Source organism: Triplophysa rosa, linkage group LG3 (assembly GCF_024868665.1).
Source record: "Triplophysa rosa linkage group LG3, Trosa_1v2, whole genome shotgun sequence".
NCBI lineage: Eukaryota > Metazoa > Chordata > Actinopteri > Cypriniformes > Nemacheilidae > Triplophysa > Triplophysa rosa.
In genome coordinates this window covers 11,930,558-11,955,028 of record NC_079892.1, presented here as the reverse complement: position 1 = coordinate 11,955,028, position 24,471 = coordinate 11,930,558, and the positions used below count along the sequence as shown (strand labels likewise).

At 39.7% G+C, this 24,471-nt stretch overlaps 1 protein-coding gene across 2 annotated transcripts; it reads right to left on the bottom strand.

Annotated features, from left to right (window-relative positions):
* Nucleotides 1-1,634: 1,634 nt before the first annotated feature.
* Nucleotides 1,635-24,222, bottom strand: mrpl23 (mitochondrial ribosomal protein L23). Of its 2 annotated transcripts, XM_057329114.1 has the most exons (5): nucleotides 24,099-24,222; nucleotides 22,932-23,054; nucleotides 20,041-20,123; nucleotides 12,604-12,677; nucleotides 1,635-2,327 (listed from the first exon to the last, which is right to left on the bottom strand). In XM_057329114.1, the coding sequence occupies exons 1-5, from the start codon at nucleotides 24,113-24,115 to the stop codon at nucleotides 2,163-2,165; spliced, it is 462 nt and encodes a 153-aa protein (XP_057185097.1). In that variant the 5' UTR covers nucleotides 24,116-24,222; the 3' UTR covers nucleotides 1,635-2,162. The 2 variants fall into 2 exon arrangements, with proteins under 2 accessions (XP_057185097.1, XP_057185098.1); XM_057329115.1 differs by lacking the exons at nucleotides 1,635-2,327; nucleotides 12,604-12,677 and adding an exon at nucleotides 16,997-18,906.
* Nucleotides 24,223-24,471: the final 249 nt, after the last annotated feature.

The following is a 24,471-nucleotide window of genomic DNA, read 5'->3' as shown; positions in this document are numbered from 1 at the left end:
ACAATTCATACTCAAGCATAGGTTGAAAAAAAATGTAGTCAACTCAAATGAGTCAATTGAAGTGATTAGTTGTCATATGATATTTTATCACAAGTCATACAAAAACCAGATCAGATTTTATTTTATTGACGGGTTGCCATATCTGAATTTAGTGCTAGTTTTGGTTTCAATTTTGCTCAAAATATTGTTTTCTATCACAAACATATTGTTTCTGTTCAGATTTATTATGCCACTGGTGTTGCTTGGATGGATGGATGTTTCACAAATTGCACCTTTAACTCTTAAAAGATGTTTGTTTACATTTCAATTAATTTTTAAATAATCTTCTGGTTCATCTTTGTTACTGTTAAAAAACTGAAATGGTGCTTCTGGACCAGTCTTGTTTACGTCTTGCAAAATAGTCTACATCTGGGATAGCATTTCTATAGAGAATTTCTATACTTCAATAAACTGTTTTAATTATTCTTTAATAATATTTCTCAAAGTGCATAAAATATTTTTGTTAGAAAAATATTTTAACTAACGTGAATTTAGTTTCAAACGAATGGATTTAACACCTATGTTATCAGAATAATACAGTACAGTAACAAAATATCACATCAGGTACGAGTGGAATGCTGAAAGTTACATATTACGTTGCAGGTAGTGATGAAGTGCAACTTTCTAACACTTCTATCTTAAGCCGATGATGTCACATCAGTTCCAAACTTGGCTTTGAAAAAACAAGGTCACTTTTCTTACAAGAGCCTGAATCAAAAGTAAAGGCAAAGACAGAGTGTTAAATATTCAACCCTCTTCCATTAACTTTCGATGGACGGACAGGGAACACAGCTCACGCTTTCCATTTCATAAGACGTTTAAGAGCGTAGAAGGCTAGAGAAGACATGAGACAGGGGAAGAGAGGGAACACGTGTGAGTCGGATGGATGATTCATCATGTCTTACAGCTCAACAATTTCTTAGATGTCTATGAATGGTGCATCTCCAATAACCTCTCCATATTTTCTAAATTCTTACATTGCATTTTCTTTATCAGCAGTGGAGGGACATCATTTTAAAGTAAATCATTAATCTCAAACAGCAACCACATTATTCCTATTACTGCTGGTCTGAAATCAAGGGTTCCCAAACTGAGAACGTTATGGCCAATATCAGCGTTAGGAACATTATGTGAACAAATGAGGAAATCGGTGCCAGCTGTGTGTTTAAAGCAAAGCAAAATGCATTGCGTTTCAACGTTTTTATAAGGTTTGGGCAAGAGAAGGGGAGTTGATTGGGTTGTTGTGGGGAGGGATGCTGGGATGGATGGGGCCAACCTTGGCAACCACAGCAAGATTTCCCGAATATAACGTGGGTTCTCCTCATTCAAGCAAGCAATGAGGACACCGGACAAAAATCCAGTGTTCTTTCTTCTTTGTCCAGCTGCTCGCTTTTTTGCCTTAAATCAAATTGTTTTATTGCATCGCAGGGGGTACTCGTCCAAGCACAAAACAGTGGGCAAATGTTATCAATATTGACATTCTCTCTGGCAAACACCAGGTTGGCTGGGTGAGGTAAGCCTCTCTGGTATGAGCACTGGCAAGCGATTATCCAACACATCTGTAGGGAACAGCTAGCGCTGGAGATCGCAAAAAACCAAGCTGAAGAAAAACAAGTCGTCAAGTACTGTTTTATTGAAATTGAAAACCAACAGGAACACAGTTAACCTATGAATTTTCAGGAAGAACTTTGCCACCTCTTTAGATCGTTGTTTTTACCGCAAAAAGTTCATGGACTGTGCTTCACATCAACGAGGGGGAAAGATAATACATTTTGGATAGACTTAAAACAAAATCAATCGTGCATGCTCAAGAACTCCTCTTCAAGTTCCTGAGACACGGCAGAGGAACATAACCTGATAGAATTTGGCAGAGCCTCGGAGAAGATGGTGTACAATGTAGACATTAGCTCTTTCTGACAGTACGCCATTCTAGGGAAGAAATAGATTTCCAAGCCTTCTCTTGAAGGCGCTCTCGCTTTCCATCGAGTCAAACGGCCCTCAACGGACGCCAGTCAGATCACTGTAAATGGCTCTTCCTGCACCAATACATAATCTACAATACACCACATTCTTCATTCAGCTGCTGTCTCTCTGAAGTCATTCTTCATTCAACACTTGTCTGTCTAGAGGCCAAACCACTCAGTAACTCCACCTCTTCTGGGATCTGGTTTCTGCCTCTGACGCTCGTCCTCCATGAACTTCTCCTGCATCTCCTCCGCAGAGCCCTCCTCGTACTTATTTTCCGTCTCGGGAAAGATATCTGGGAACTGGAAGGTCTGCTGCTGGGCCTGTAGGAAAAGAAGACATTCCTTTAGAGGACAATACAGGCTTGTTGAAGCTTTCTCTGAATTCTTGGTTTAAACCCATGACTGCAATATACACCATATTGACACCAGTATTGGGACGCCTCTTTGATGAACAGGTTTGACTTCTTTAGTCACTTCCGTGAGCACAAATCTTAATGCTACAACATGGAATGATCTTCTAGAGAATTGTGTGCTAAATTTTATAGCAACGGTTTGAGCAAGGCTCTTTTCTATTCCAAAAGTCAATGCCTCTGTGCACAAAAAGAAATGATTGATTCAGTCTGGTGTGGAAGAACTTGACTGGTCTGCATAAAGCCCAGACCTGAACCCAGATGAACACCTTTGAACTCATCACCCAAACCCATCAATGACTTTACAAAGGGGCACAGTCATTTCAGAACAGAAAAAGGTCCTTACAAAACTGTTGTAACAAAGATAGTAGGGATGCCACAATACTCAATATAATATTGAACTGTTCGGTACAACCTCCACGGTTCAATAGCAAGAGCAAGAGCACCTCCAAACAGCTATTTAGCATTGCATTTCTTCCAATTTATTGCAATGGCAGTGGCGCACCTTGTTAATATATTATCTTTGGCCTTTCCCATTGAGCGCACGTTTACTTCCATTACAGCAATCGCAAGTTTTACATTACATCATTTTAAATACTTTGATGCGCAAAACCTCTTAAAGAAGCTTATTTTGCTGGCATGAGGATGAACAGTAAACCAAAAACTGCTGTGAGCTGCCAGTGTAAATCTTTACATTTACTAAATACACCAGGAGTTTGTTGATTTTTGCTTAAAGATAATAAAATGAATCAAGTAAAATAAAGAGAATTTCAGAAAAATCATTTTTTTTTCTTCTTAAGTTTTATTGTGCCTGTCACATAAGCATAAAACAATGAAAAAACACTTTAATGTGCTGAAGCCATCAGAACCGAACCGAACCGAACCGAAAACCGTAGGCGAAAAACCGAGGTTCGTATTGAACCGTGGGTGAGCTGTATTGTTGCATCCCTAAAAGATAGCAACCAAATATATAAATATATATATGGTATTGTATGAAGTAGCATTAATATTGGTTCTGATTGGAATTACTGGAATAAAAAAAAAGAACTGAAATGAATAGATGTATGCAGTTTAATACGGGCACATGACACCTCAATTAAAAATGATTGTCTTTGCTGAAAGTGCGAACGCATTAGGATGCAACAAAATCACAGCCAACAAATACAACATTTAATATACAGCTATGTGGAACCGTATGCAATGCCTTTGAGTATTTCTACTGAGGAAACTTAAGAGCAATTTGTTCACAAAATAAACTCTAAAAGGGTGATTCGTACATATATGAGTGAGTTAGAGAATAAAATATTTTGGGTTAGGAGGGAGTAAGTGGGAAACCTTGACTATTACTTAACATGTAACAGGAATAGAAAATAAATTGTTCATACATTCCACTTCAGTGAGTAGAACATCGTGACCTTTTTTGCAGCTCTGAGTGCTCTCCGACATTGCCCCTTGAAACACGCAAGAAATACAACGATCACAAGATCTGATACGCCTAAACGCTGCCAATTTCTGAAAAAAGCGCAGGCCTTGACAGCAGGGAGACTATAGGCTAGTGCTGTTGGTCGACTCTCTAACAGAGATCTCATCGATGTTGTTCCACATATGAAACTAGGTGCGGCAACAGCAGGAAGAGTTGCTGTGAGCAAAGCGCTAATGAAAAGCAGCACCTTTCTGAAACAAACGCTTCCACTTAAGGGATGAACTATTATTTACAGTTGGTCTGTTCTTTGCAACAAATAAGGTGACTTTCAAACGGGCAAAATGATAGAAGAGAGGAAAAAGTGAAAGTGAACCACTTAAAATCAACAGATTGGCCTCCAAGACTCTGCAGTTGTGCTCCATCTAGGAATGCGAAACCCCACACTATAAACACAGAGTCCAGCCAAGTGAAAGTACAAGAACCAACCCTATTAAAAACAGGACCATAGTAACCAAGTACTAAAAAGGATGCCAAAATATCTCCGTTCCTTCACCTGTAGTAAACTCTCCTTGAAGAAAACTCGCCGAGGTTGAAAATCGGCAGGGGGACCAGCTCGCATGCCAATCCAAGAACTGAGTTCAAAAGTTTGGACCCTTTGCATAAACATGGAAGGCTTTCGAACACTGACAAAGAGTGGACCGATTCATCAAAACAAGTGCGAAAGCAAGGCTACGCCACTCAACTGTCAAACATAAATGTACGTTAAACAATTCACTTACTAGCCAGAGCAAGTTTGTAAATTGTGTGTACAAACTCCTGTCGCGGCCTGCGGAAAAAAACTTCCGCACTTTAATTTAATACAGAAGAAAAGCATTAATATTACAAAGTCAAATGTATACACAGCGCTGCATTTTCATCTGGTGGTTGGTTTGTTTACTGTGCAATGTTATGGAAATGTGAACATAGGGGCTTTAGAAACGGTAATAAATAGATTAGTCCCAAGAAGCCGAATGCATCTTTTATGCATTTTGAATTCAAGATTTTTCCCCAATGTACAAAAAGGGAAAATAATACAAAAAAGAAGACTAAAGCATGAAACAAAAATGTTGCTGTTGGGTGCAACCCAACATCTGTCTCTACTATTCAAGACACCCCTCATTACCAGCCCCAATATTTAGGCCCTGAACTTACACCACAGACTGTATATTCAGTGGTTTGACGTCAGGAATACTCTCTGTTTGAGACACTGTGAGCAAGAGAAGGGTTCGAAAAAAATGTTAAAGTTTGTTTTTACACAACTATATTTGCGCTGGAGGAGGTTATTGGGAAAAATGTGTGCTGCTAGCTCCGTTCTGTGAAATGGAAATTTGAATGTGCCAGTATACATACTATATATCATATGTCACGTACTGTATATGGTTTATATAGCATCTATCCTATAAACTTGGTGATGGTCACCCTTGAGCGGAGACAGTAAACACTTAAATGAAATGAGGGTAAATAAACGATGACAGAATTTATTTTAGGGAGAACCATCCCTTTAAGCATTTCTCCAAGTTAAGATGCATCGAGTCTGTGGTTATTATCTATAACCACGCTAACACTAGCACTCTTGGTGAACTCCGGTGACTCATGTCCCACAATCACTTCCAAGATCAGTCAAACAGGAACAGCTGGCATGACTAGGGCCAGTCTGGAAGGATTAGCAGTAGATGGGGTTTCCGTACCAAAAGCACCACCCTCTTCTCTTCAGACGCTGCTTTATCTCCACTGTTTGCTCTATGACAATAATGGCTAAAGTATTAGACAGAAGCTAGAACTTACGCAGGATTAAACGAAAAAATGTCTGCAGTTCTTCACTAGACGTTGAAGAAAGGAGGAAAAAAATGTCAAGACTCATTGAATGGCTTGAGAAACATAAATCAAGAGACTGATGATATAACCATCATGCTATACTTTCTTCAGCAAAAATACCTGCGGGGGTGGGATCAAAACCTGGGGGTATGCCAATATCTCAACAGAGATGCTCATTTTTCTTTTCATGTTAGTCTGTATCTCCTCAGCCAACCCCAGCTGCAGAACAGAGAAAAAACACGACGATTGTGATTTATTTCACACCAAGGAGTTAACGGCAAGCTAAATCCATAAATCTGAGGTGTCCTCTGTATGCATCTGCATTTTCAGGGATGTGTAATGACAAGAGTATGTTTGTGTAATGTTGGAAGTCTATTAACAAGTTCATTACCAGACAAGGGAACAGGAAATGCGGGGAGATACTTGTAAACAGCTCCCTCTGCCAGTCTCACTGGGTGGGCCACACTGCTACTTCCTCTGAATCCACAGCCTCAGCTGACAACCGATACTAAGTAACCACAGATATTTGGCTGCCGCAATATACCTCGCATCTCTTGGTCTTGACACAAACTGTATGATCCTAAACGGAGCCAAAATAGAGAGTGATGTGGGATAGTGGTCGGTATCAGGCTTCTGATAAACAGATGATTTGTAGCTTTAACGGCTCTCGCAAACGCAGTGGTAAGGCAGATCGAGCATGGGTTAGACAAAAATTTGATGGCTAGTCTCAGAAGCAGAGATTCGGGTTGAGAGAAACAAATGGAAAAGTCAGATGCTTGACCACAAGGGAGGAACTGGATGTCCATGACCTCCACTCCATCCCAATAAACTTGCGAAGTTGGTGTGACCACAGTGACCGACGAAATACTATGTGGATGGGTTTTGTTTATGTAGAAGTACGATTGTGTTTATATGGAATTCAATCTATGCACAGCCGCAAATACGTAATAAAAACAACATAGACAATGGAACTCTATGGGCTTATAGAGCAGCGGTTCTTAAACTGTGGTACTCTCAGAGCGCTGGCCAAAAACGGGAGCTACCCGGCGGGGCTTAGCAGCGCGCAAAACACTCCCTGCCAACTGAAAACAATCCAAAAGAGGCGAGTATCACAGCAAAAAAGGCGTGATCGGCCCCTAATAAGTAATTTATTTTGTTAATATTAGTTTACTCTTGCTTTTTGTAAAATCTTTGAGTTTTACTGTTGTATGTGTGAATGCATGTTTTCAAGTTTTTATTCTTTTACAGCACACAGATTCTGAAGAAGAGTTAATCAAGGATGGACCCTATTTCTTGCGACTGCAAGGATATGCCTCTTGTTGAAAGAAGTCATCAAGACGTCTTGATGGACCAAATGCATTTGTCAACTTGATGAGATAGCTTCATCCACTTATTATAAACCATGCTGAAAAAATGTCATCCAGTGGCTGTTCATGAACATTGGAGCTGATTATTGCAGTCCCAAAGTACACCAAAAAAGAATTGCTAAAGTACCCTAAAGGTTAGTGCTGAGCTTGTCTTCTAAGAGAGGTTAAATGTGTTACTGTAGCTCAATTGGTAGAGGTTGTGGGTTCGATTCCAGGGAACACCGATGCACTGTAAGTCATTTTGTATAAAAGCATCTGGCAAATGCATGAATGTAAATGTGTTACTGTGTTATGTGTATTTGAAGGGTTTGGTTCAAAAATGAGATGACTCCATTTAAAAAAATTCAAAAATCAAGTTTTTATTATGTTATCATGGTTTTATTGTGTTAGTTAGCAGTATTTTTTGAGTTATTATGGCTTAAATCAAAACAAACCAACTGCAGTTTGATTGGTATTAATTGGAATGCACAATAAAAGTATGATTTTTGAAAAAAACGGAGTTATCTCATTTTGGAACCAAACTCTTCATTTACAGTTACAGTTTTTCCATGTTAATAATGTTCCATGCATCAATGTCATTTTATTGGGCACAAAGAAATGTCTACTTGTTTGTTCTGTTGTATAACAACATGTCTGATGTTTTTTGTCCTTTAAAGACAAGTCAAAGCAAAAAGATAACAAAAAATGTTAAGCTTAGTGAACTTTTTTTTCCAGTGTAAATACATGTAAAAATATGACTGTTGTAGACCCGACTGCAGTTAACTTCCGGTTTGTAACACAAAATGTTGCAAGTTGAATGGGTCGTAAAACTTTGTCGCATTTAAAGAAACCGTATGGGACACATTGGTATCGCAGTCTACATTAAAAATGTTAACGGGTCTTCTCGGTTTCTTTTGTTTGTTATGAGAAATAATCTACAGGCACTCTATAGTTTGCGAATGTGTACCGGAAGTTAAGGGCAGTCCACGAACGTGCGCATGCGCAATAACGTTTGTTCACGTTGTCGCTTTGAAACCGTCTATTGCTCAAACGTGAATATGAACTTGTTTTCTTTGCAGTATTTGATGTCTGAAAAAATACAGAGCATCTTTTCTGTTCTCTTCACCTGTTTCTCCAGTTTTCATTTAAATGCAAATAGAAACAATATTTTTATTTGACATTTGGTAAAACATTTTGTTAGTAGATCACAGAATGAAACAAAAATGATAATTTTACCTTAACACATACCTATAAATAGTCCATTTTAAAATCAGAAAAATGGTCTATGAATTGGTCTCTCCGACCACTGCACCACAGCTCTGACAACATTCACTGAATCTTATCGAATGGATAATCAAATCAAGACTTTATGAATCAAAATCGAATCGGGACATGTGATTCGATACCCAGCCTCAGTTTTAGGTACACTAACAATATTAGATCCACCAAAAACTTGACTGTAATTTTTGGTCAAAAGAAAAGCAAAAAGGACCAATCGTTTAAAGATATTAAAGGCTCCTGTAGGTATGAAATGGGACGAATGAGGCCAATTTGCTGCACAAAGAGCACTGGTGGGTCTTTGTGTATAATTTGTTGCTCCCTCTGAGAAGTACAGCATGTACACCCAGGGGCACCGATGTAAAGCGTTGCAAAAAGAATGACCAAATCTGACCCAGCTGAGGCCTATCTGGGCCCGTGCCAACCTGTCTGTCTGTCCCACTTCACCTTGACTGCCTCCCAGCAGAAGACACGCATTTGTGCAAAAACACTTCCTGTAGGCATGGGTATAGTGGCAGCTGTCAAAACCCGACTGGCCACAGCAGTAGAGAACATGATTCATGTGCTGCATTCGCCATGCCAAGACAGCAACCTTGCCAAACGTGTTTTGGGGTCCAAAGCCTTTGGTCCCAAAACCACACTAATGAATCCTCAACGCCGGTGAAAAGTGTGTGGAAGGGAAAAATTAAACAAAACATACTAAATTTCCTCATTGAGGACAGCCATAAGCCAGAAGTTTTTGTACCAGTTACTGTAAAACAGAAGCCCGTTCCCATTGCAACTGAGAAAATGTTTTTTCTCCAGTGGCACCGTCTGCCTCTTTAAAACATTACGGTCAAGCCAAGCGGTCAGTCTACAGATGGCAACGTGAGCAGTATCAGCCCTCGTGTCGTTTTTGAGCCACAGAGTCATTCGTTCCATATTAGCTGTGATGACCACTTGAATTGTTCAGACTAGCACCGGCTATTTTTTGGATCCTCAGGATACCGGACCCGGTCAACAACATTCAAAGATAAACGCTACCAAGCAGAAATTCCTCCAGGAGCCAGGACATGCCACCAAACCTCTCCCTCCATCTCCGGTGCACGAAAGAAACAAAAGAAAAAGGGGGGGGGGGTAAGGGAGGGGAAGGCATAGAGAAAGAAGTCAACTAGCAGGAAAATTGAGGAGGTGGTACCATAACAGGAAAAGCATTGACAGTATCTGAGGAATTTATTTTGAAAATGATACTGAAATAAAGCTGGGTGGTGCCTGGACGTCGAGTGACTGGACGTCGAGTGACTGATAAAAACAGTAATGGGGTGGAAAAAGGTCAGTTACAATCAAAGGCTTTTATGACGGTAAGTGTTTAAAGTAGTACTTAAAGAGTGACTTTGAGGCGATGCAAGTATTGTGTCGCCCCCAGCTCATGAGGTAAGTGTGGGGGGGGGGCTGGAGGGAGGGCTTCAATATTATCTCCTTTGCCTGCATCTACTGGCATTCGCAGAGGTTGTCTTGTAGCGGATGTACACTGGGGAACTGAGTGTGTGTGTGTGCTTACTTCAGACAGGACGCCAGAGACCCCACTAGCATTTCCATTATTCATGATGTGCTTCTGTCGTCCATGCAGAGCCTTGGCCAAGTCCTTGTGGTGGATGAAATATTGTACATTTGTAATTAAGAATTGTCCTTCTTTCTGAAGCCAAATAAAATTGTTCTCCGAATACACACATGCATGCACATCCACTTCTGGTAAAAGGAATTAATGCTTTTGTAACTTTTCCACTGACTGGCAAAAGCATCTTTCCAATTCTTTAAAGAAACCAATCACATTAAATGTTAAACAATGACTTACGTGCAAGTCCAATTCCTTCTCCTCTCACTACTTACAGTACTCTGAACTGCAAGGAATCCATGACAGCAATGCTGTAGGGTTCAGCATTCATTCAACGCCAGTGAAGCCAAACGTTGCCATCTAGTGTCGATTAGATCAAGATCTGAACTTTCACAAACCATCAACTCCGACAAAAATTTCAAGGGTGTTAATTTGAGCAGGGCTTTTGGAGGTGGTGGGATGTGTGTAACAGGAAGGAACCCATTTGAATTGAAAAATAATAGTATGCCTTAGCGATCTCGAGTTTCACTTGGTTTTGTTTGGCGGTAATTGAGCAGAGTGTGCTCACGAGTTCAGGTGGAACATTGCGATCTGATCTAAAAGGTAGCCTGGCTACCAGCTGATCCAGACCGAAACGCGGCCCCCAAAAAAAACACGCTCCACTTTTGAGACTCGGCATCGAGCTCTCAAACAACAACAAACATCCATTTGCAGCAACAACAGTTGCCTTGTCTTGCCAAACACCGATGCTTGCAACAAGACCCTTGCTGAAAAAAGCAGGGCTGATGAATATAAACAGTTGTTGGAGACAAACGGGCAACCTTGAGCAAAATGTCAAGAAGTTTGATCCGGAAAAGTTATTAAACAAGGGGCAAGTGATTCTACAGCCGGAATTTATGCAATAACATGTCTCGTGCATTATGCAAACCAGTCTGGGAAACAACAAGACATAACATCAACAAACACAACCTTTATACTGAGACTGAATAGGTCACGGACTTGCAAAGGGGTGCACGAAATATCGTGGCGTCTAACTAGAGCGTTACTTGCAAATCCTTGATGTTCTCTCAAGATTTTATGTTGCTTAAGATTGCCCTGACCCGTGTCTGGACCTCCCTGTTCTGGCACTGTTCCACGGTGCCCTCACTCACCTCCCAGCCTCATGCATGGACTCCATCCGTAACCCTCCTCCTGCCCGCTGAACTTTCTCTCCTCCCACACATCTCCCAACCGCACTACCACACGGCTCTCTATATGAGCCTGGAGTTTGTAAAGTCTGTGGGTACATGAGGGGGGCCGGTCAGATAGCAAGAAAGAGCATTCCCCTCCGTGTTGCCTCTGGAATATTAGCTGATGTAGTGCGTTTGGGGGGGATGGGCCGTCGGGGGGAACCGCTGTGGGTATCCAACCGCAGAACACTCCCCCACATGTGGTGTCAATTAGGAACAATCTTGTTTTTACCCACCACTGAAAAGAAAGGAGGGCTTTTCTTGGGCAGTGTTTTTTTTGTCTTTGCAGACCTGCTGGAGGAGAAGAAAGAGACTGGAAATTTGCTTTCGTATCAGTGTTTTTTTTTGTCGCAGTCAGAGATTTTTAGCTCTCGTGTTATGTGCGCATAAATAAGCCTGACTTTGTGAAAGTTTTGACAGCAAGGAAGCAGTTCTCTTCTAAAATGTTTTAAGCAAATATGGAAATGTTTCTGAATGAAGACAAATGTTAGGAACAGGATGCAGTAATTCTCTGAGTCCCTGGATTGGGTTTACGAGAAGGTTAAACTGAAGGCACAAAGCTACACAGGAAGTCATTCAACCCCTGACAAGAGGAAGTTCACCTTTAAATATTAATTTGCGTTTCGGTTGTCTCCCATTACAAGCTGCTCTGTTTTGACAACTTCAATTATTTATCCCTCCCTTGATTGGCGGCTGAAGAACGGTACGAACAATCCGCACACTAAAATCTGTAATAACACTAAAGCAGCTTTCCAAATCGAATCAAAGGAGATCAGATTTAGGTATTTTCACGCCGGCATACTTCAAACACATATCAACAGCCCAGGGCTCAGCCCAAATGCAGGTGTGAACCAAGCAGCATGGTTTACCGCTGGATCACGACCCAGCGCAACGTTCTGATGCCCCAAAAAACAACTCCCCCATCCGCCCGTGATAATAACCATAACTCTCCCAGAACTTTGTACTATAATTCCTGCACAAAGTCTGGCATGTAACCAAAGACGATCTCTTGCCTTCTTGGCTAGAACCAGAAACCAAATGGCTTGCTTTCTCAGGAAGGCAGGCGTGAATGTGTGCGAGAGACAAAAATTGTAAACAAGCAGTGCTGGGACTCATGGAGTCGACCTCAATAAGGGAAGTTGTTTCGCATCAAAGAGTACCTGGGCCTCTGGGTTTTCTGAGGGAACATAAGCTGTGACGTTCCTTCAAAACAAACAAAGAAGAAACAAAAGCTGGAGGCTGTAACACCAAAGCAAACCTCTCCTCAAGAAATCTTGTTTAATAATTCAGATAACTGCTAGAACATAGCGCTGGCAACGCCAACGTCATGGGTTTGTTTCCTAGAGATCACACAGGCTGAAAATGTTTTGTGTTGAATTTATATAAATGTGAATGTTTAATTTTAATTGAATTGTATTGTGTCAGCCCCTCTCAAGTGTGGAGCTCAAATGAAAAACACTCACCAGCTGAACGTATGCCACCTTGTAATCTGGCCTCTTCACCCGCTGGTTTAAGTGGTTTCTTTTCTTGTTTGTACCTAATTGGGAGACAAAATGAAAGTGATGCATAATAAATGTTTATTAAAATAATTGCATACAAAATATATATCGTATGAACAATTAATGAAAATAAAGCAATTTAATGTACTATTTATTATATTATTTATGGTGCTTTTCACAATAAAATCCACACATTAAGCAAGTTTTGTGAATTCACACTCAGGGCAACAGATTTTTACCTATTGTGGCAACTTTTCAAGTGTTTCAATTAAGGGTTGGGCGATGTCTACCAATTTACCCTTCGCAAAACCCCGCCCCCCTTCATATCGACCATGCGCTCCCAGTGTAAATTTGTGCACTCCCTGGGGAAATAGTGAAGAATTTCTGGAAAAATGATTTCAGACAGAAAGGTCTGTGATATGCATTCGAGGGATACAGTCAGGATTTTAGATAACTGTAACAATAAGTATACCAATATTTGCTTCCACACCAGCAGACGATAACGTTACTTTAATTCTTTAATATTGAGTGTTTATATTTACTCAGAAATTTGTAGTAATGACAATTTTAGAGAAAGAGAGAGTAACTTCAGGCAGAGTTTTGGTCGGCCGTAATCTTTCTTTGTGAAAACTAAAGTAAACTTAAATATTAGTTCAGTAGTGTTAAATACAACAAACACAGTACAGCTGTTGCTTTACGACTTCATTGCTCCCAGAGTAGGAAACATTACTTTGTTCTGTTGAACACAAAAGAAGACATTTTGAAGAATGTGGGACAGAAAACAGTTCTGGGGCACTTTTGACTATCATTGTATTTTTTCCTACTATGGAAGTCAATGGGGGACAAAATCTGTCTGGTTATAAGCATTCTTCCAAATATCTTTCTCTGTGTTCATCAGAACAAAGACATTTACACAGATTTGGAACAACTCGAAGGAGAGTAAATGATGACAGAATTGACATTTTTAGGTGAAGTATCCTTTTAACTGTGGAATGCATGTTAACCTTTTCCCAGCTGGCCAAATTGTCATTGTACAAAGCCTGCTGGGTAATGTACCCAAAAACTCAGTGGAAGGAAGTCAAAACATCTGACACAAGCCAAAACCACTTGGCTTCAGGAAAACAAAAAGGTACAAGCAAAATAGCAACCCTGCCTGTGAAAACCAGCTAGTCATCATTAGGGGCGTAAATCGGACAGTTCATCATGATACGATGCCGATTCGATATACTCTGCCAGCGATTCAATATTTGTAGATACCTCGGAAATGTTTACGATTCGATTCCATTAATTTAATCGATATTTTAATATCACTTGCCAAGTTTACACATACATTTTTAATAATTCACAAATGAAACCAAAATATATAAGATGAATGTTTAATTAAACTCTTTGAAAACTGCACACACTGTGTCCGAATGGGACACTTACAACAATAAACTAGAGTTTCTGCTATGATTTTAAAGAACAGTGGGGCTGGAAGGCGTAAAAGGCTAATTAACATATTCATAATGTCATCGTGTAGTTTTGTGTGTTGCAACTTAAGACCCGTTTCTAAACATATTTTAATACAGCACCAATAAAGCCGTTCTTGTGTACTGTCTGTTCATATATATACATCAAACATGCCTCTCCAGAGATACTCTTATTAAAGAGAGATGGAATACTATATCTGGACCCCTTTCCTAAGTTACGCTGAAGCCAGGGCCGTTTTGCTTTTTGTAGTCTTAACATCTAGTGGCTTTGGCTTCTCCCTTCGCAGAGTAACTTAGTAAGTTAGACGTTGAGAGGTGATCCCTGCTCCAGGAAAGCGACACCTTGTGCTCGCAGGCAGTAGTACTGCCGACAATTTCCCACTGAATGAAAGCTAAGGTTAATCAAAAAAGACACTAAGTTTGTGTGTATGCGCCTCTACAGAACAAAAGTATCTAAAACTAGTGAAAGAGTTGCTAATTTAGCAACATTGGCGAGACAAATTAGGAATAAATGGGAAACGTGGCCGTGGCGGTCAGGAGGTTTTTGGTGTGACAGCGTTACACGGCAAAATGAATCCAGCAAAAACTGAATTAACAAAAAACACACTTATACAGAAGTTACGTGAGGAACGTGTCAAAATAAAGGTACCTCATATAGATATTTTACAAGTGGCATCGATGCATCGTTTCATTAGAAAATTTATCGATACATATCGATATATTGTTACACCCCTAGTCATGAGATTTACTCATATATAATTTAAAGAACATTTTGTGAAAATATAATCTTGATATCTTTAATATTGGCTGAGTAAGGCCATGGCAAAGATTGAAATCAAACTTTGATGTTCATTCATCTCAGAATTGACCCTTAGCTAAGCCACGCCCGAAAACCGCCACAGGCCAATCGTGGTTCAGCAAACGTAACTAGGCGCGGGAGGTCTGTCAAGCTTTCGAGCGAGGGAAACATGCCGAAGCGTTGTGCGTATGGATTGTGTAAATCTGATAGGCAGTAACCTAAAAGTTTGGAATTTTTTCCCTTCCCGAAACCTAAAACCCAAGGGGAGAAATGTCGGACGTGGATCAAGCAGTGTGGAAGGCCTCATTCACAACTAAATGTGGGACATTCTAAAACGCTTAACGTCGCTTAACGTACCTAAACAGCGATCAAGGAAAAACAAATTTCTGTCAAACCTTCCTTGTATTAAACACTTGCTGCTGTCAAAAGAACGAACTCTTTTTCCGAGGATATAGTGAATAATATCGAGTTAAGCGTTTTCTCCCCCATAGAAGTCCATTATAAGGAAACAGCTTAACGTGGCGTAACGTACCTAAACAACGCACTGTATCATCTCATTTATATTTCTGTCCCTTTTTATCAGAGCTTTTAGAAACATTTGTGCTGTTTTGTTCTAGTTTGCTCCACAGGCTATTCAGCTCGATGTAACAACACTGAAGCCAGGAGTTAGCAACTTTATTACCTTTCAGCCTCATTTCTTAATATTGGTTTCAGACAGGGCATAACGACGACCCTACTGCACTTTTTAACACAATACACGGTGGCTTTTGAAATATTAATTACAACTAAAATGACAGAAATTTGTCTAAGCCACGTTAAGCTGTTTTCTCTTATAATGGACTTCTATGGTGAGAACGCTTAATGTGATATTCACTTTATCTGCGGACCAAGAGCTCATTCTTTTGACAGCAGCATGTGTTTATTAGAAGTAAAATTTCACAGAAACTTGGTTTTCGTTTATCGTTTTAGGTACGTTAAGCATTTTACGTTAAGCAGTACGTTAGGTACTGTTTAGGTACGTTAAGCATTTTATAATGTCCCACTAAAGGTCGACAGGATTAACAAAAACACCTATGTTTGCTCCAAGGTAAGAGCACACTAATGTTAGCTAGCTAGCTAACTCAGCACATCATTGCTTGGAAATATGACGGTTCTTTGTTCATAATGCATATATTTGAACGTAAAATAAGATGATTAAAGGCAAGACGGAAATTTGTTTGTGTTGTTGATGATGTATGGCTCAGCTCAGCATCTCTGGCTCTTGCCAGGTCCAAGGCGTAGATTAGACCCACGACGTTTGAGCAGTAGCCTGGCGCGCTACTAAAATATAAGTGGGAGAATGTTATCATTCATAGGCTTTAGCTTCAATTTTGATTAAATTATTTTCTAATCGGTTGCGTATTATGTCGAGGATATATCCCTCGAATGCACACTGCAGTCCCTTTTGTCTTGCTCTCTCAGATATTTCACGTTCGCCAAAAATTACTAATTATCTCCTTGGGAATGTCTGACACCAGTGCATACACACTGTAATACACTTGCCAGGCATGAAAGCCTGACAGGCGTAGTAACAGTAACTAAGGAGGGCGGGGCTTAGCGAAGGGTCAATTAGATTATGAGATACTAGTCGGGATTTCAGAGACAAGGTCAAAAATAATAATAATAGATTTATTTTTAACCTTTAATCTTCATAGAACACCCAAAGCACATTGTTTATCAAGCTCTAAAGAAAACTATTAGGAAAAAACAATATTATAAAATAGCTATTCAAAGTTGCCCATTTATGCGCTACATCCTAAGCAATCTAAGACTGTTTTACGTAGAAAATACTACATTTAAGTAACTAAATGGATAAGAGCAGTGTAGACCAGAGGTTGCACTAGACTTTTTTATTGTCCGTCATTTTGACAACAACGGCTTTATTAAAATACAGCAAGTTCCGAGAGTAAACGAACATGCTAATTACCACGGCGGATAATAATAGATTATGACAGATTTATTAATCTGTCATAATCTATTATTATCCGCCGTGGTAATTAGCATGTTCGTTTACTCTCGGAACTTGCTGTATTTTAATAAAGCCGTTGTTGTTTATATTCATTTATATATTTAATGTTTTTGTTGTCAGACATAAGATAATAATTACAGACAAATGTTTATGTTCATATATCTAGTCAGTAACAATGACAGGTGCTTGTAAAGGGTGTTTTTTACTCACTCACTCACAAGTAAAGCATGGTTTGGTCATGAACGTGCTGCTTCTGCTGCTCAGAGAAGATGGTGAGAGAGATGTTTTTCCACTCACTGAAAGCTAATGTTTAACCAAAAAGACGCTAGTTGCTTTTCTGAAGGAAAAAACTCTGTAAACATTGCACCACTGCGCGTCTTTGTGTGAATGCGTAGATGCGACGAGGGGGTCTGTGACAGATGCACCTGCACCGCGAGTCTCCGCTGACCGCGCGCACATTTTCCAAAACGGACCAGGCATTGTAAGTGAGCTAATGAATGCGAAACACACATCCCTTCGCGGTCATGTTCAGGGCAGGGGTAGTAGCCTATGATCATGCTCTAATGAAGGGAAACGACAAAACAGGGAGTTACAAATTGCCCTTATTGTAATCCATCAAAATGACTGATGCCTTCAGATTTTTCCGTCACTGGTAAAAAAAAAATCCCTCAATGACAAGAGAATTTTTCGGTTAACGCGACCTCTGGTGCGGACATTCAGGCCTAACTTTGTGTTCCACAGAAGAAAGTCATACAGGTTTTATTTTTGGGTGAACTGTTCCTTTAAGACTCAGCTCAACTCAATGCAGGCTTGTGTGATTGGTCGTCTTATTGTAAATCATACGCACATCAGCAGCGATCTACCTTTACCAGAGCACGGAAACCCTAAAAACACAAACACTCCCTCCACTCGGGGTCATCTGAACGGTCAACCCGCAAAACAGGTGAGAAGCGCTTTTGTTCGTGCCTGCGATCCCTGCTTCCATTCCCACACTCCCACCCAACACATTATATAGTATAAATAAATATTCAATCAGGCTCTCTTCTAAGGTTGTGTGTTGGCTGGCTACTATTATGTTACAAATCCCAGGCCCGAGGGGTAGTTATAGAAACCCCTTCCAAAATACTCTGTAGGAAAAAGAATAGATGCCTTGAGCCTGGGATTTCTACCCCCCCCCCTTTCTCCACTTCCTTTAAACTATCAGCGAAGTGGAACCCATGACGCAGAGCGGGATGCCTTTTCTGACGTGGTCTTTTTTTAACCTAATGGGTGTTCCGCGTTATTTTTTCTGCTTTACGCTGCGGTTGTAAAAATGGCCACTTTGCTTGTTGGCCCTCTACACACTGTTGGTGTGGAGACCGCACGGAAAAACCCAGTGGCAAAAACCCAACTGGCAAGTTTGTAAAAGTGGTTCCCTCTGCGTTGACCAGACGTAAAGCCTGTAATAACCCCATCATTATTTACTTAGCCTTTGGCATTATTATTCATGTATCTAACGGAGTGAAACAAAAATGTAAAAAGTAAAAAACAGAAATCTATTTATTTTTAGCCTATTAATGAAATTCAGCATATATTTATGGGTGAATTACTTTTTAATGAACAAAAACAACTATTGTTGTGCACTGTTGTGTAGTAGTCTCTACTCTATTTAAGTAACTTAAATACAACAACGTGTGAACACTTCTGAAAACTTTTTTGAGTACAAACACAACGATTCACCGAATCGGTTCTGTATCAAGTAATGCAAAATATACATCAAAGTACGTAAATGAATCAATTCTAACACAATTTCACTATTAAAGGTTAAATAAAATATTTAAAACATCTGTCAGGAGTTGGAGCCGATAGCCTCGTGGGCAGTGCTCCGACATGTGGTACGGTTGCGCATCGGGCGACCCGGTTAGATTCCCATCTCGTGGTCCTTTCCCGATCCCGATCCCGCCCCCTTCTCTCTCCCACTTCGCTTCCTGTCCTCTCTCTCACTAAAACTGTACAAATAAAGGCAAAAATGCCAAAAATATATCTTAAAAAATATAAATAAAACATCTGTCAGCAAACACACTTTTTACTTGACCACTAAGTTAAAACGTACATTGTCGCTGTTGAATCATTGTGAATATTCAATACATATTGCCCAGATCTACAAACATATGTTTTTGCTTGAACTCACAACCGTAAAAAGACAATAAACACATGGTTGGGACTTGTGTAACACTTCTGGCACGACTTTGTAAAGAAACTCAGAAATAAACAGGGCAGGGCATTCCAGGACAAATGACGGTCGGACAGCTACAGAAACAGACAGAGAGATAAGCAGCTGTGAGAGGAAATCACTCGAAGGCTCCTTCGCTTTCTCTCCCTCTGCTTTCCTCCCCAGCGTCTCCCACTTTATACCAAAACACAGTTCCCCGAATTAGCCGTATGTTTATACGTATCGCTCGCCTGCCTAGTACCTCCAAAACATCTTGTCAGTATTGATCATCCTCATTGACTAACAAGAATATCATCCCCCTTTACTGACTGATAATATTGTGAGCGCAAACACAGAACACGGACATGTTGTTATATAAATGCAAGTACTCTGTAAGTGTTAAAGGTTTAATTTACCTGAAAATGAAAACTGTGGCATTATATACTCCGCATTACACTGCCATTATTACTTATTGCTGCTATTGTTTATGTGGAACATTAAAGGAGAAATCGCTGCTCTTTACAATACAAGGACAGTCCACCATGGCTGTAAAGAGGCAAAAGAAGTTCAAACAAGTACTTTAATACATAAGTTATATAATATAAATACTGTATAGTCGTGTAAGTTATACATTGTATACCTTGTATCTCTATATTTTGTCATTTTTTGCCATAAATCATTATTATTAGTGACACTTTATGTTTGTGGCTGGATTTTATTCCGTCTCTCCCACAAAACTCAGTTGGCTTCAGATGAATATAGTTCAGCTTGGCACTTGACTGTATGGGTAAACTTGTCTGGGATAAGATTCCTCAAAAATAATCAGCGTCAGAAAACTAAACAGTATAAGTGCTTGGAACGACATGCGGGGAGTAAATAAAGTGAAAGAAATTGAATTAGTGCAAATGCAATGACAGGAGTTTCTACTCACAGTACTGAATCCTTGTGCGTACGGCTGCAACAGGAACGCTGTAGATCGTCTCTAGGTAGTTTCTCACATCAAATTTCGTTATTCTTGAAATGTAAAAAAAAGACAGAGTTCAGAGTTGCTGTTGAGTATGGGAACAATAAATGACCTAATGATCTATGCCTAAGCTAAGGTTCTGAGTATGGATAAAGCGTTTCGGTCTTAGAGGACACATCATATTGATTCCAGAATTGTCATTGGTTATGACTTGACATTTTAATATTAACTGCATCTAATGTGGTGTAAGGTTTAAATACAGTTCAACTTTGGAAAACATGTCTTGAGACCACTGCGTTGTGTGTTTTTGGAAGCAAGAAAGCATTGTGTGTGATTGGCTCGTGTTATACACTTTTTTAATATACTGTATATACACATCAAAAATATACAACAATCACTGTGTTGAATCACAATACACTAAACTACAAGAAACCGTGCTTTGACTCGACACAATATCATATCACCACCAGGTCCCTTCTCTGCACCACATTAACGTGTTTAATTGACAGCCCTAGTATTAATATTTTCCCGTATCCAGTACGTTCTCGGGTTACATACAAACCATCCCAAACCTTTCCGAAAACATGACTCCGAAACTAACGGGAAAGAACACAATGAACTGCTTTCACAAACAAGCATGTTTGTCCACAAGTCAGTTCATAGTAATAAGGCATGATTTTCCATGAAACCCAACAATCAGATGCTCTTTCGGAAAGAGCATTGTACGCACATCTCACAGTCAGCGAGAGGGTGCGATGCCCAGATTTCAATGGAGTGGAGTGGAGTTTTGGCGGCGTCGTTTATGTGAGACAGGAGAAGTGCACAAGTGCGCGATTGTCTGTGTGAAAGTGAGCGAGGGAGGCGATTCCTAGAGAGCAGTGCACTCGAGCTACAGTGAGAAGAATGGTAAGCAGAGCCGAGTGCTTTTGAGATCTGTGATCTAGTGGAGAAGCCGAGATCTTCCAGAAATCCTGGCCTCCTGGTGACCTAGACCACACTAAAAACAGGAAGGATCTCTGCTTTCCTACGCACTTCGGGAGTCGTATAAAGATAAGGTCTGATTTATAAAGTTAAAGTTTGATGGTGATGAACATGAGGAACGGGGGTAAAAATTTAATTACAGTATTTTTATGAAGGGGTGTGGTTGGAAATTGCAGGGGATTCCACTTGACGCAGACAGGAAACATGCTGACTGCTAAGCCACGACTCTCGTAAACATGAATACAGACAAAAATATAAATCCTCTCCTATAAAAGCATCTGCTATATAGGGGAACCACTGAAACAAGTACTGGGCAACACAGCCATGACCTTCAGCAGCGTCTTGAGGCTACGTGGCTTATCTTTTTAAGCCCTGACGTTTCATGAAGATAGAGTCCTCCTTGTTGTTCGATGCTGCGAGTCTGAGCAGCACCCCACCCTGCATATATAAACAATCCACGCTCATCCCTAAACCGCCTGCTTCAAAGCCTTTCCAAGTAGGTGATTCAGAGGCAGACGGACAAAACACTCAAAATTTAGAGGAAATCCAAAAAGGGGGGAATCTTTTGTCCGCCAGTGACCTCTGGGTTACATTCACACCACTCGGGACTATACAGCCGACGAGAGCGGACAATGAGCTTTGATGAAGTAAGAAGAGATCATTAAAGCAAAATCATTTATAAAGACAAGAAAATAAGTGGATGTTGACGACAGACCACATTTTTAAAGGGAGCGTAAATAAACAAGGTTAAATAAATCTTGCGGATAACAGTGAAAACACTTCATTTTTGCATAAAAACAAGTGCTTTGAAATTCTTTGGCTCTGATAATCGCTATGCAAACCAGGTTGGTTTCAAGCAAAACAAGCCATTGCCAAAATGAAGGGTAGTAGAAAGTGAAGTGAGTGGACGTCTTTGATGTTTTAATGACACCTCGGTTGCTTTGTCTACTTTCGTAGTGTTTACGGTGGGACTGTGTCGAACGCATCTCTGAAGGAGACAAAACAGATCTTGAGGTCCAATGAGGTGGCAAAAGCTTCAAAACAACAACAAAAAACACTCTTGCTCTGATCTCGCAGGCCTCAAAACGTTTAGATGTAAGTGACAAGAACACCTGGCGCAGATTAAAATTTAAGATCTGTAAAAACAAAATAGTAAGTCCAGGTAAAAAAAAAACACTTCCCCAGCGCTTGCGCAAGTGATAACATATAGGCCAATTACAAACGTGTGCGGTTTGGAACACGCACTGGTGGAATAATAATAATGGAGGAATAAGGCTCTATCGTCACGGCCTTAGATGTACGCCCTGAGGTTTTCCAGAAAACAAAGCAGACCTTGTCCTCTTTTCTTGTGTGGACTACGATTAGACCCGTTATTAACAGTCTGACTGCCTGTTTCGTATTACATCGCCCCAATGCAATAATTATGGCTGTATTTTTTTACTGACGTTTGACAAACGTCACCGATAGAGGCACAAGATGTTGGATTCTGAAGAAGGTGAATAAGCCGTAAACAAACTTGAAAGAGTCAGGGAGCGACGCTAGGGCATCTCCGGCCACGTAACATGACACGATAATATCTACGCTGCGGGATTTTGTTACAAAACATTCACGCTGCATTTGAGCCATTCTGCAATTATAGTGGTTAGAGACCACTTAAGATGCTTTTATTCTTCATGATCATTGTGTGCAATAATATGGCCACTACGCAATTTTTATAGTCTAGTTTTTCTTTCGTTGGTTTTGTCTGCCACCTTGTGGATAGTCATGAAACTACAGCATAGCAAACTTGGGCTCTGGAACATAAAATGAATACACAAGATAATAAATAAATCTTTACAGATTTACAGACTTTGTTGGTGTTGACATGATGTACTTACTCCATGGGAATGCGAAACTGTACTGTGTCAGGTGGCTGTTCTTTTCCTGGTCTGACAAGGGTCATGGTGAAGGGCGGGCGAAATAATCTCATCTGAGGGTTTCCCAGCTGATATAAAGGATATCTGAACAAATAAAAAAGAGAAATTATAGATAGACGGAAGGAGGAACAGTTTTTGAAAGGGTCAACAAGAATAAAATTGCTTATTTTAGAAAATACAATGCAGGTCAAATACTGTACATAACATGATTACGTTTTTTTAAGGATCTGTCCTGTTTTGGGATGCAATTCTCACTATGCTGTGTGGTGGTAGAGAAACATTGACTGATGGTAATATCATGGTACTTTGATGTATATCATAGTACTGAATGCTTTACTGCCTAAATGTAACAATGTTTTGATAGGAATTACAGGGACACGTGCAAATAAATGATTATTAATAGGGATGCACCGATATGTACATTTTGGCCGATAACGATAACCGATATTTCTTTGACACTGAAAGCCGATAACCGATATATTGGCCGATATACAGTATCTAAATATTAATATAAAATTCTCTAAGACTGACTAGTGGACAACTGCTTTTATTTGATAACATTCACTGCAGAAAAACAAAGTAACCAATTTCCCCCCTGAAAATCATGTGCCAACTTTACACTAGTTAACGATTCTTTAACCTTCAAGAAATGTTTAAGAAATGTCCTTTGTATTGTTTTAATGTAGCAAAACCATAGTAAAACCCTACTTTGCCATGGTCTCACTCTCACTATAGTAAACAAAGTTTAACTGTGATATTTGTAATTAAACTATAGTAATACAAATGGTAATCAATCTGCCTAATAATAAAAAAGGTTTTTACACTTTTACTAAAATAAAATAATCATGCTAATTCTCCATTACTGTAAATGAGCTTTAGTGAGGCCTGACTGAGGTATACAAACATTTAGCAGCTTTAAACAATGTAGCATTTTTGGGGGGAACACTATCGATTAAAATATAACAGAAAGTATTCACACACAAATCACTGCAATGTCGTTTTGCTTTTAACATTTAAGATGCTGAAACACACTCGCTTTCCAGAGGACAGTACTACATAAACAACATATATCGTTAAGAATATTAGAACAGAAGCATTAATCATTAAAACAAAAGAAAATACACTTACATTATCCGTTTAGCCATGATTTAGACACGTGTTCGTGATGATAACAGTTACATGTGCTGTTATGATTTTATTTTCATGTGCTCAAGGTCTTCGCTGCCGTGAACATTGCGTCAACAAACGTCTGATCCAGAAGAGACGTTTTAAAATAAAAGTCCTTATGTATAGCTTAGTTTTTTTATTTATTCATTCAGTCATTGATTTTGCAATTTAAAGTTTCCAACAATGCGCTATGATTACGAAAAGAATGGAAACGAAACATCTCTATGTGTTTTTAAACGATTAATAAAAAAAACTTTTATGCACTTGACATGACGCCATCGGATACGTCATCAAACGCTCTTGCTGGTTTCTAGACTTTTCTTTTGTCCAGAAA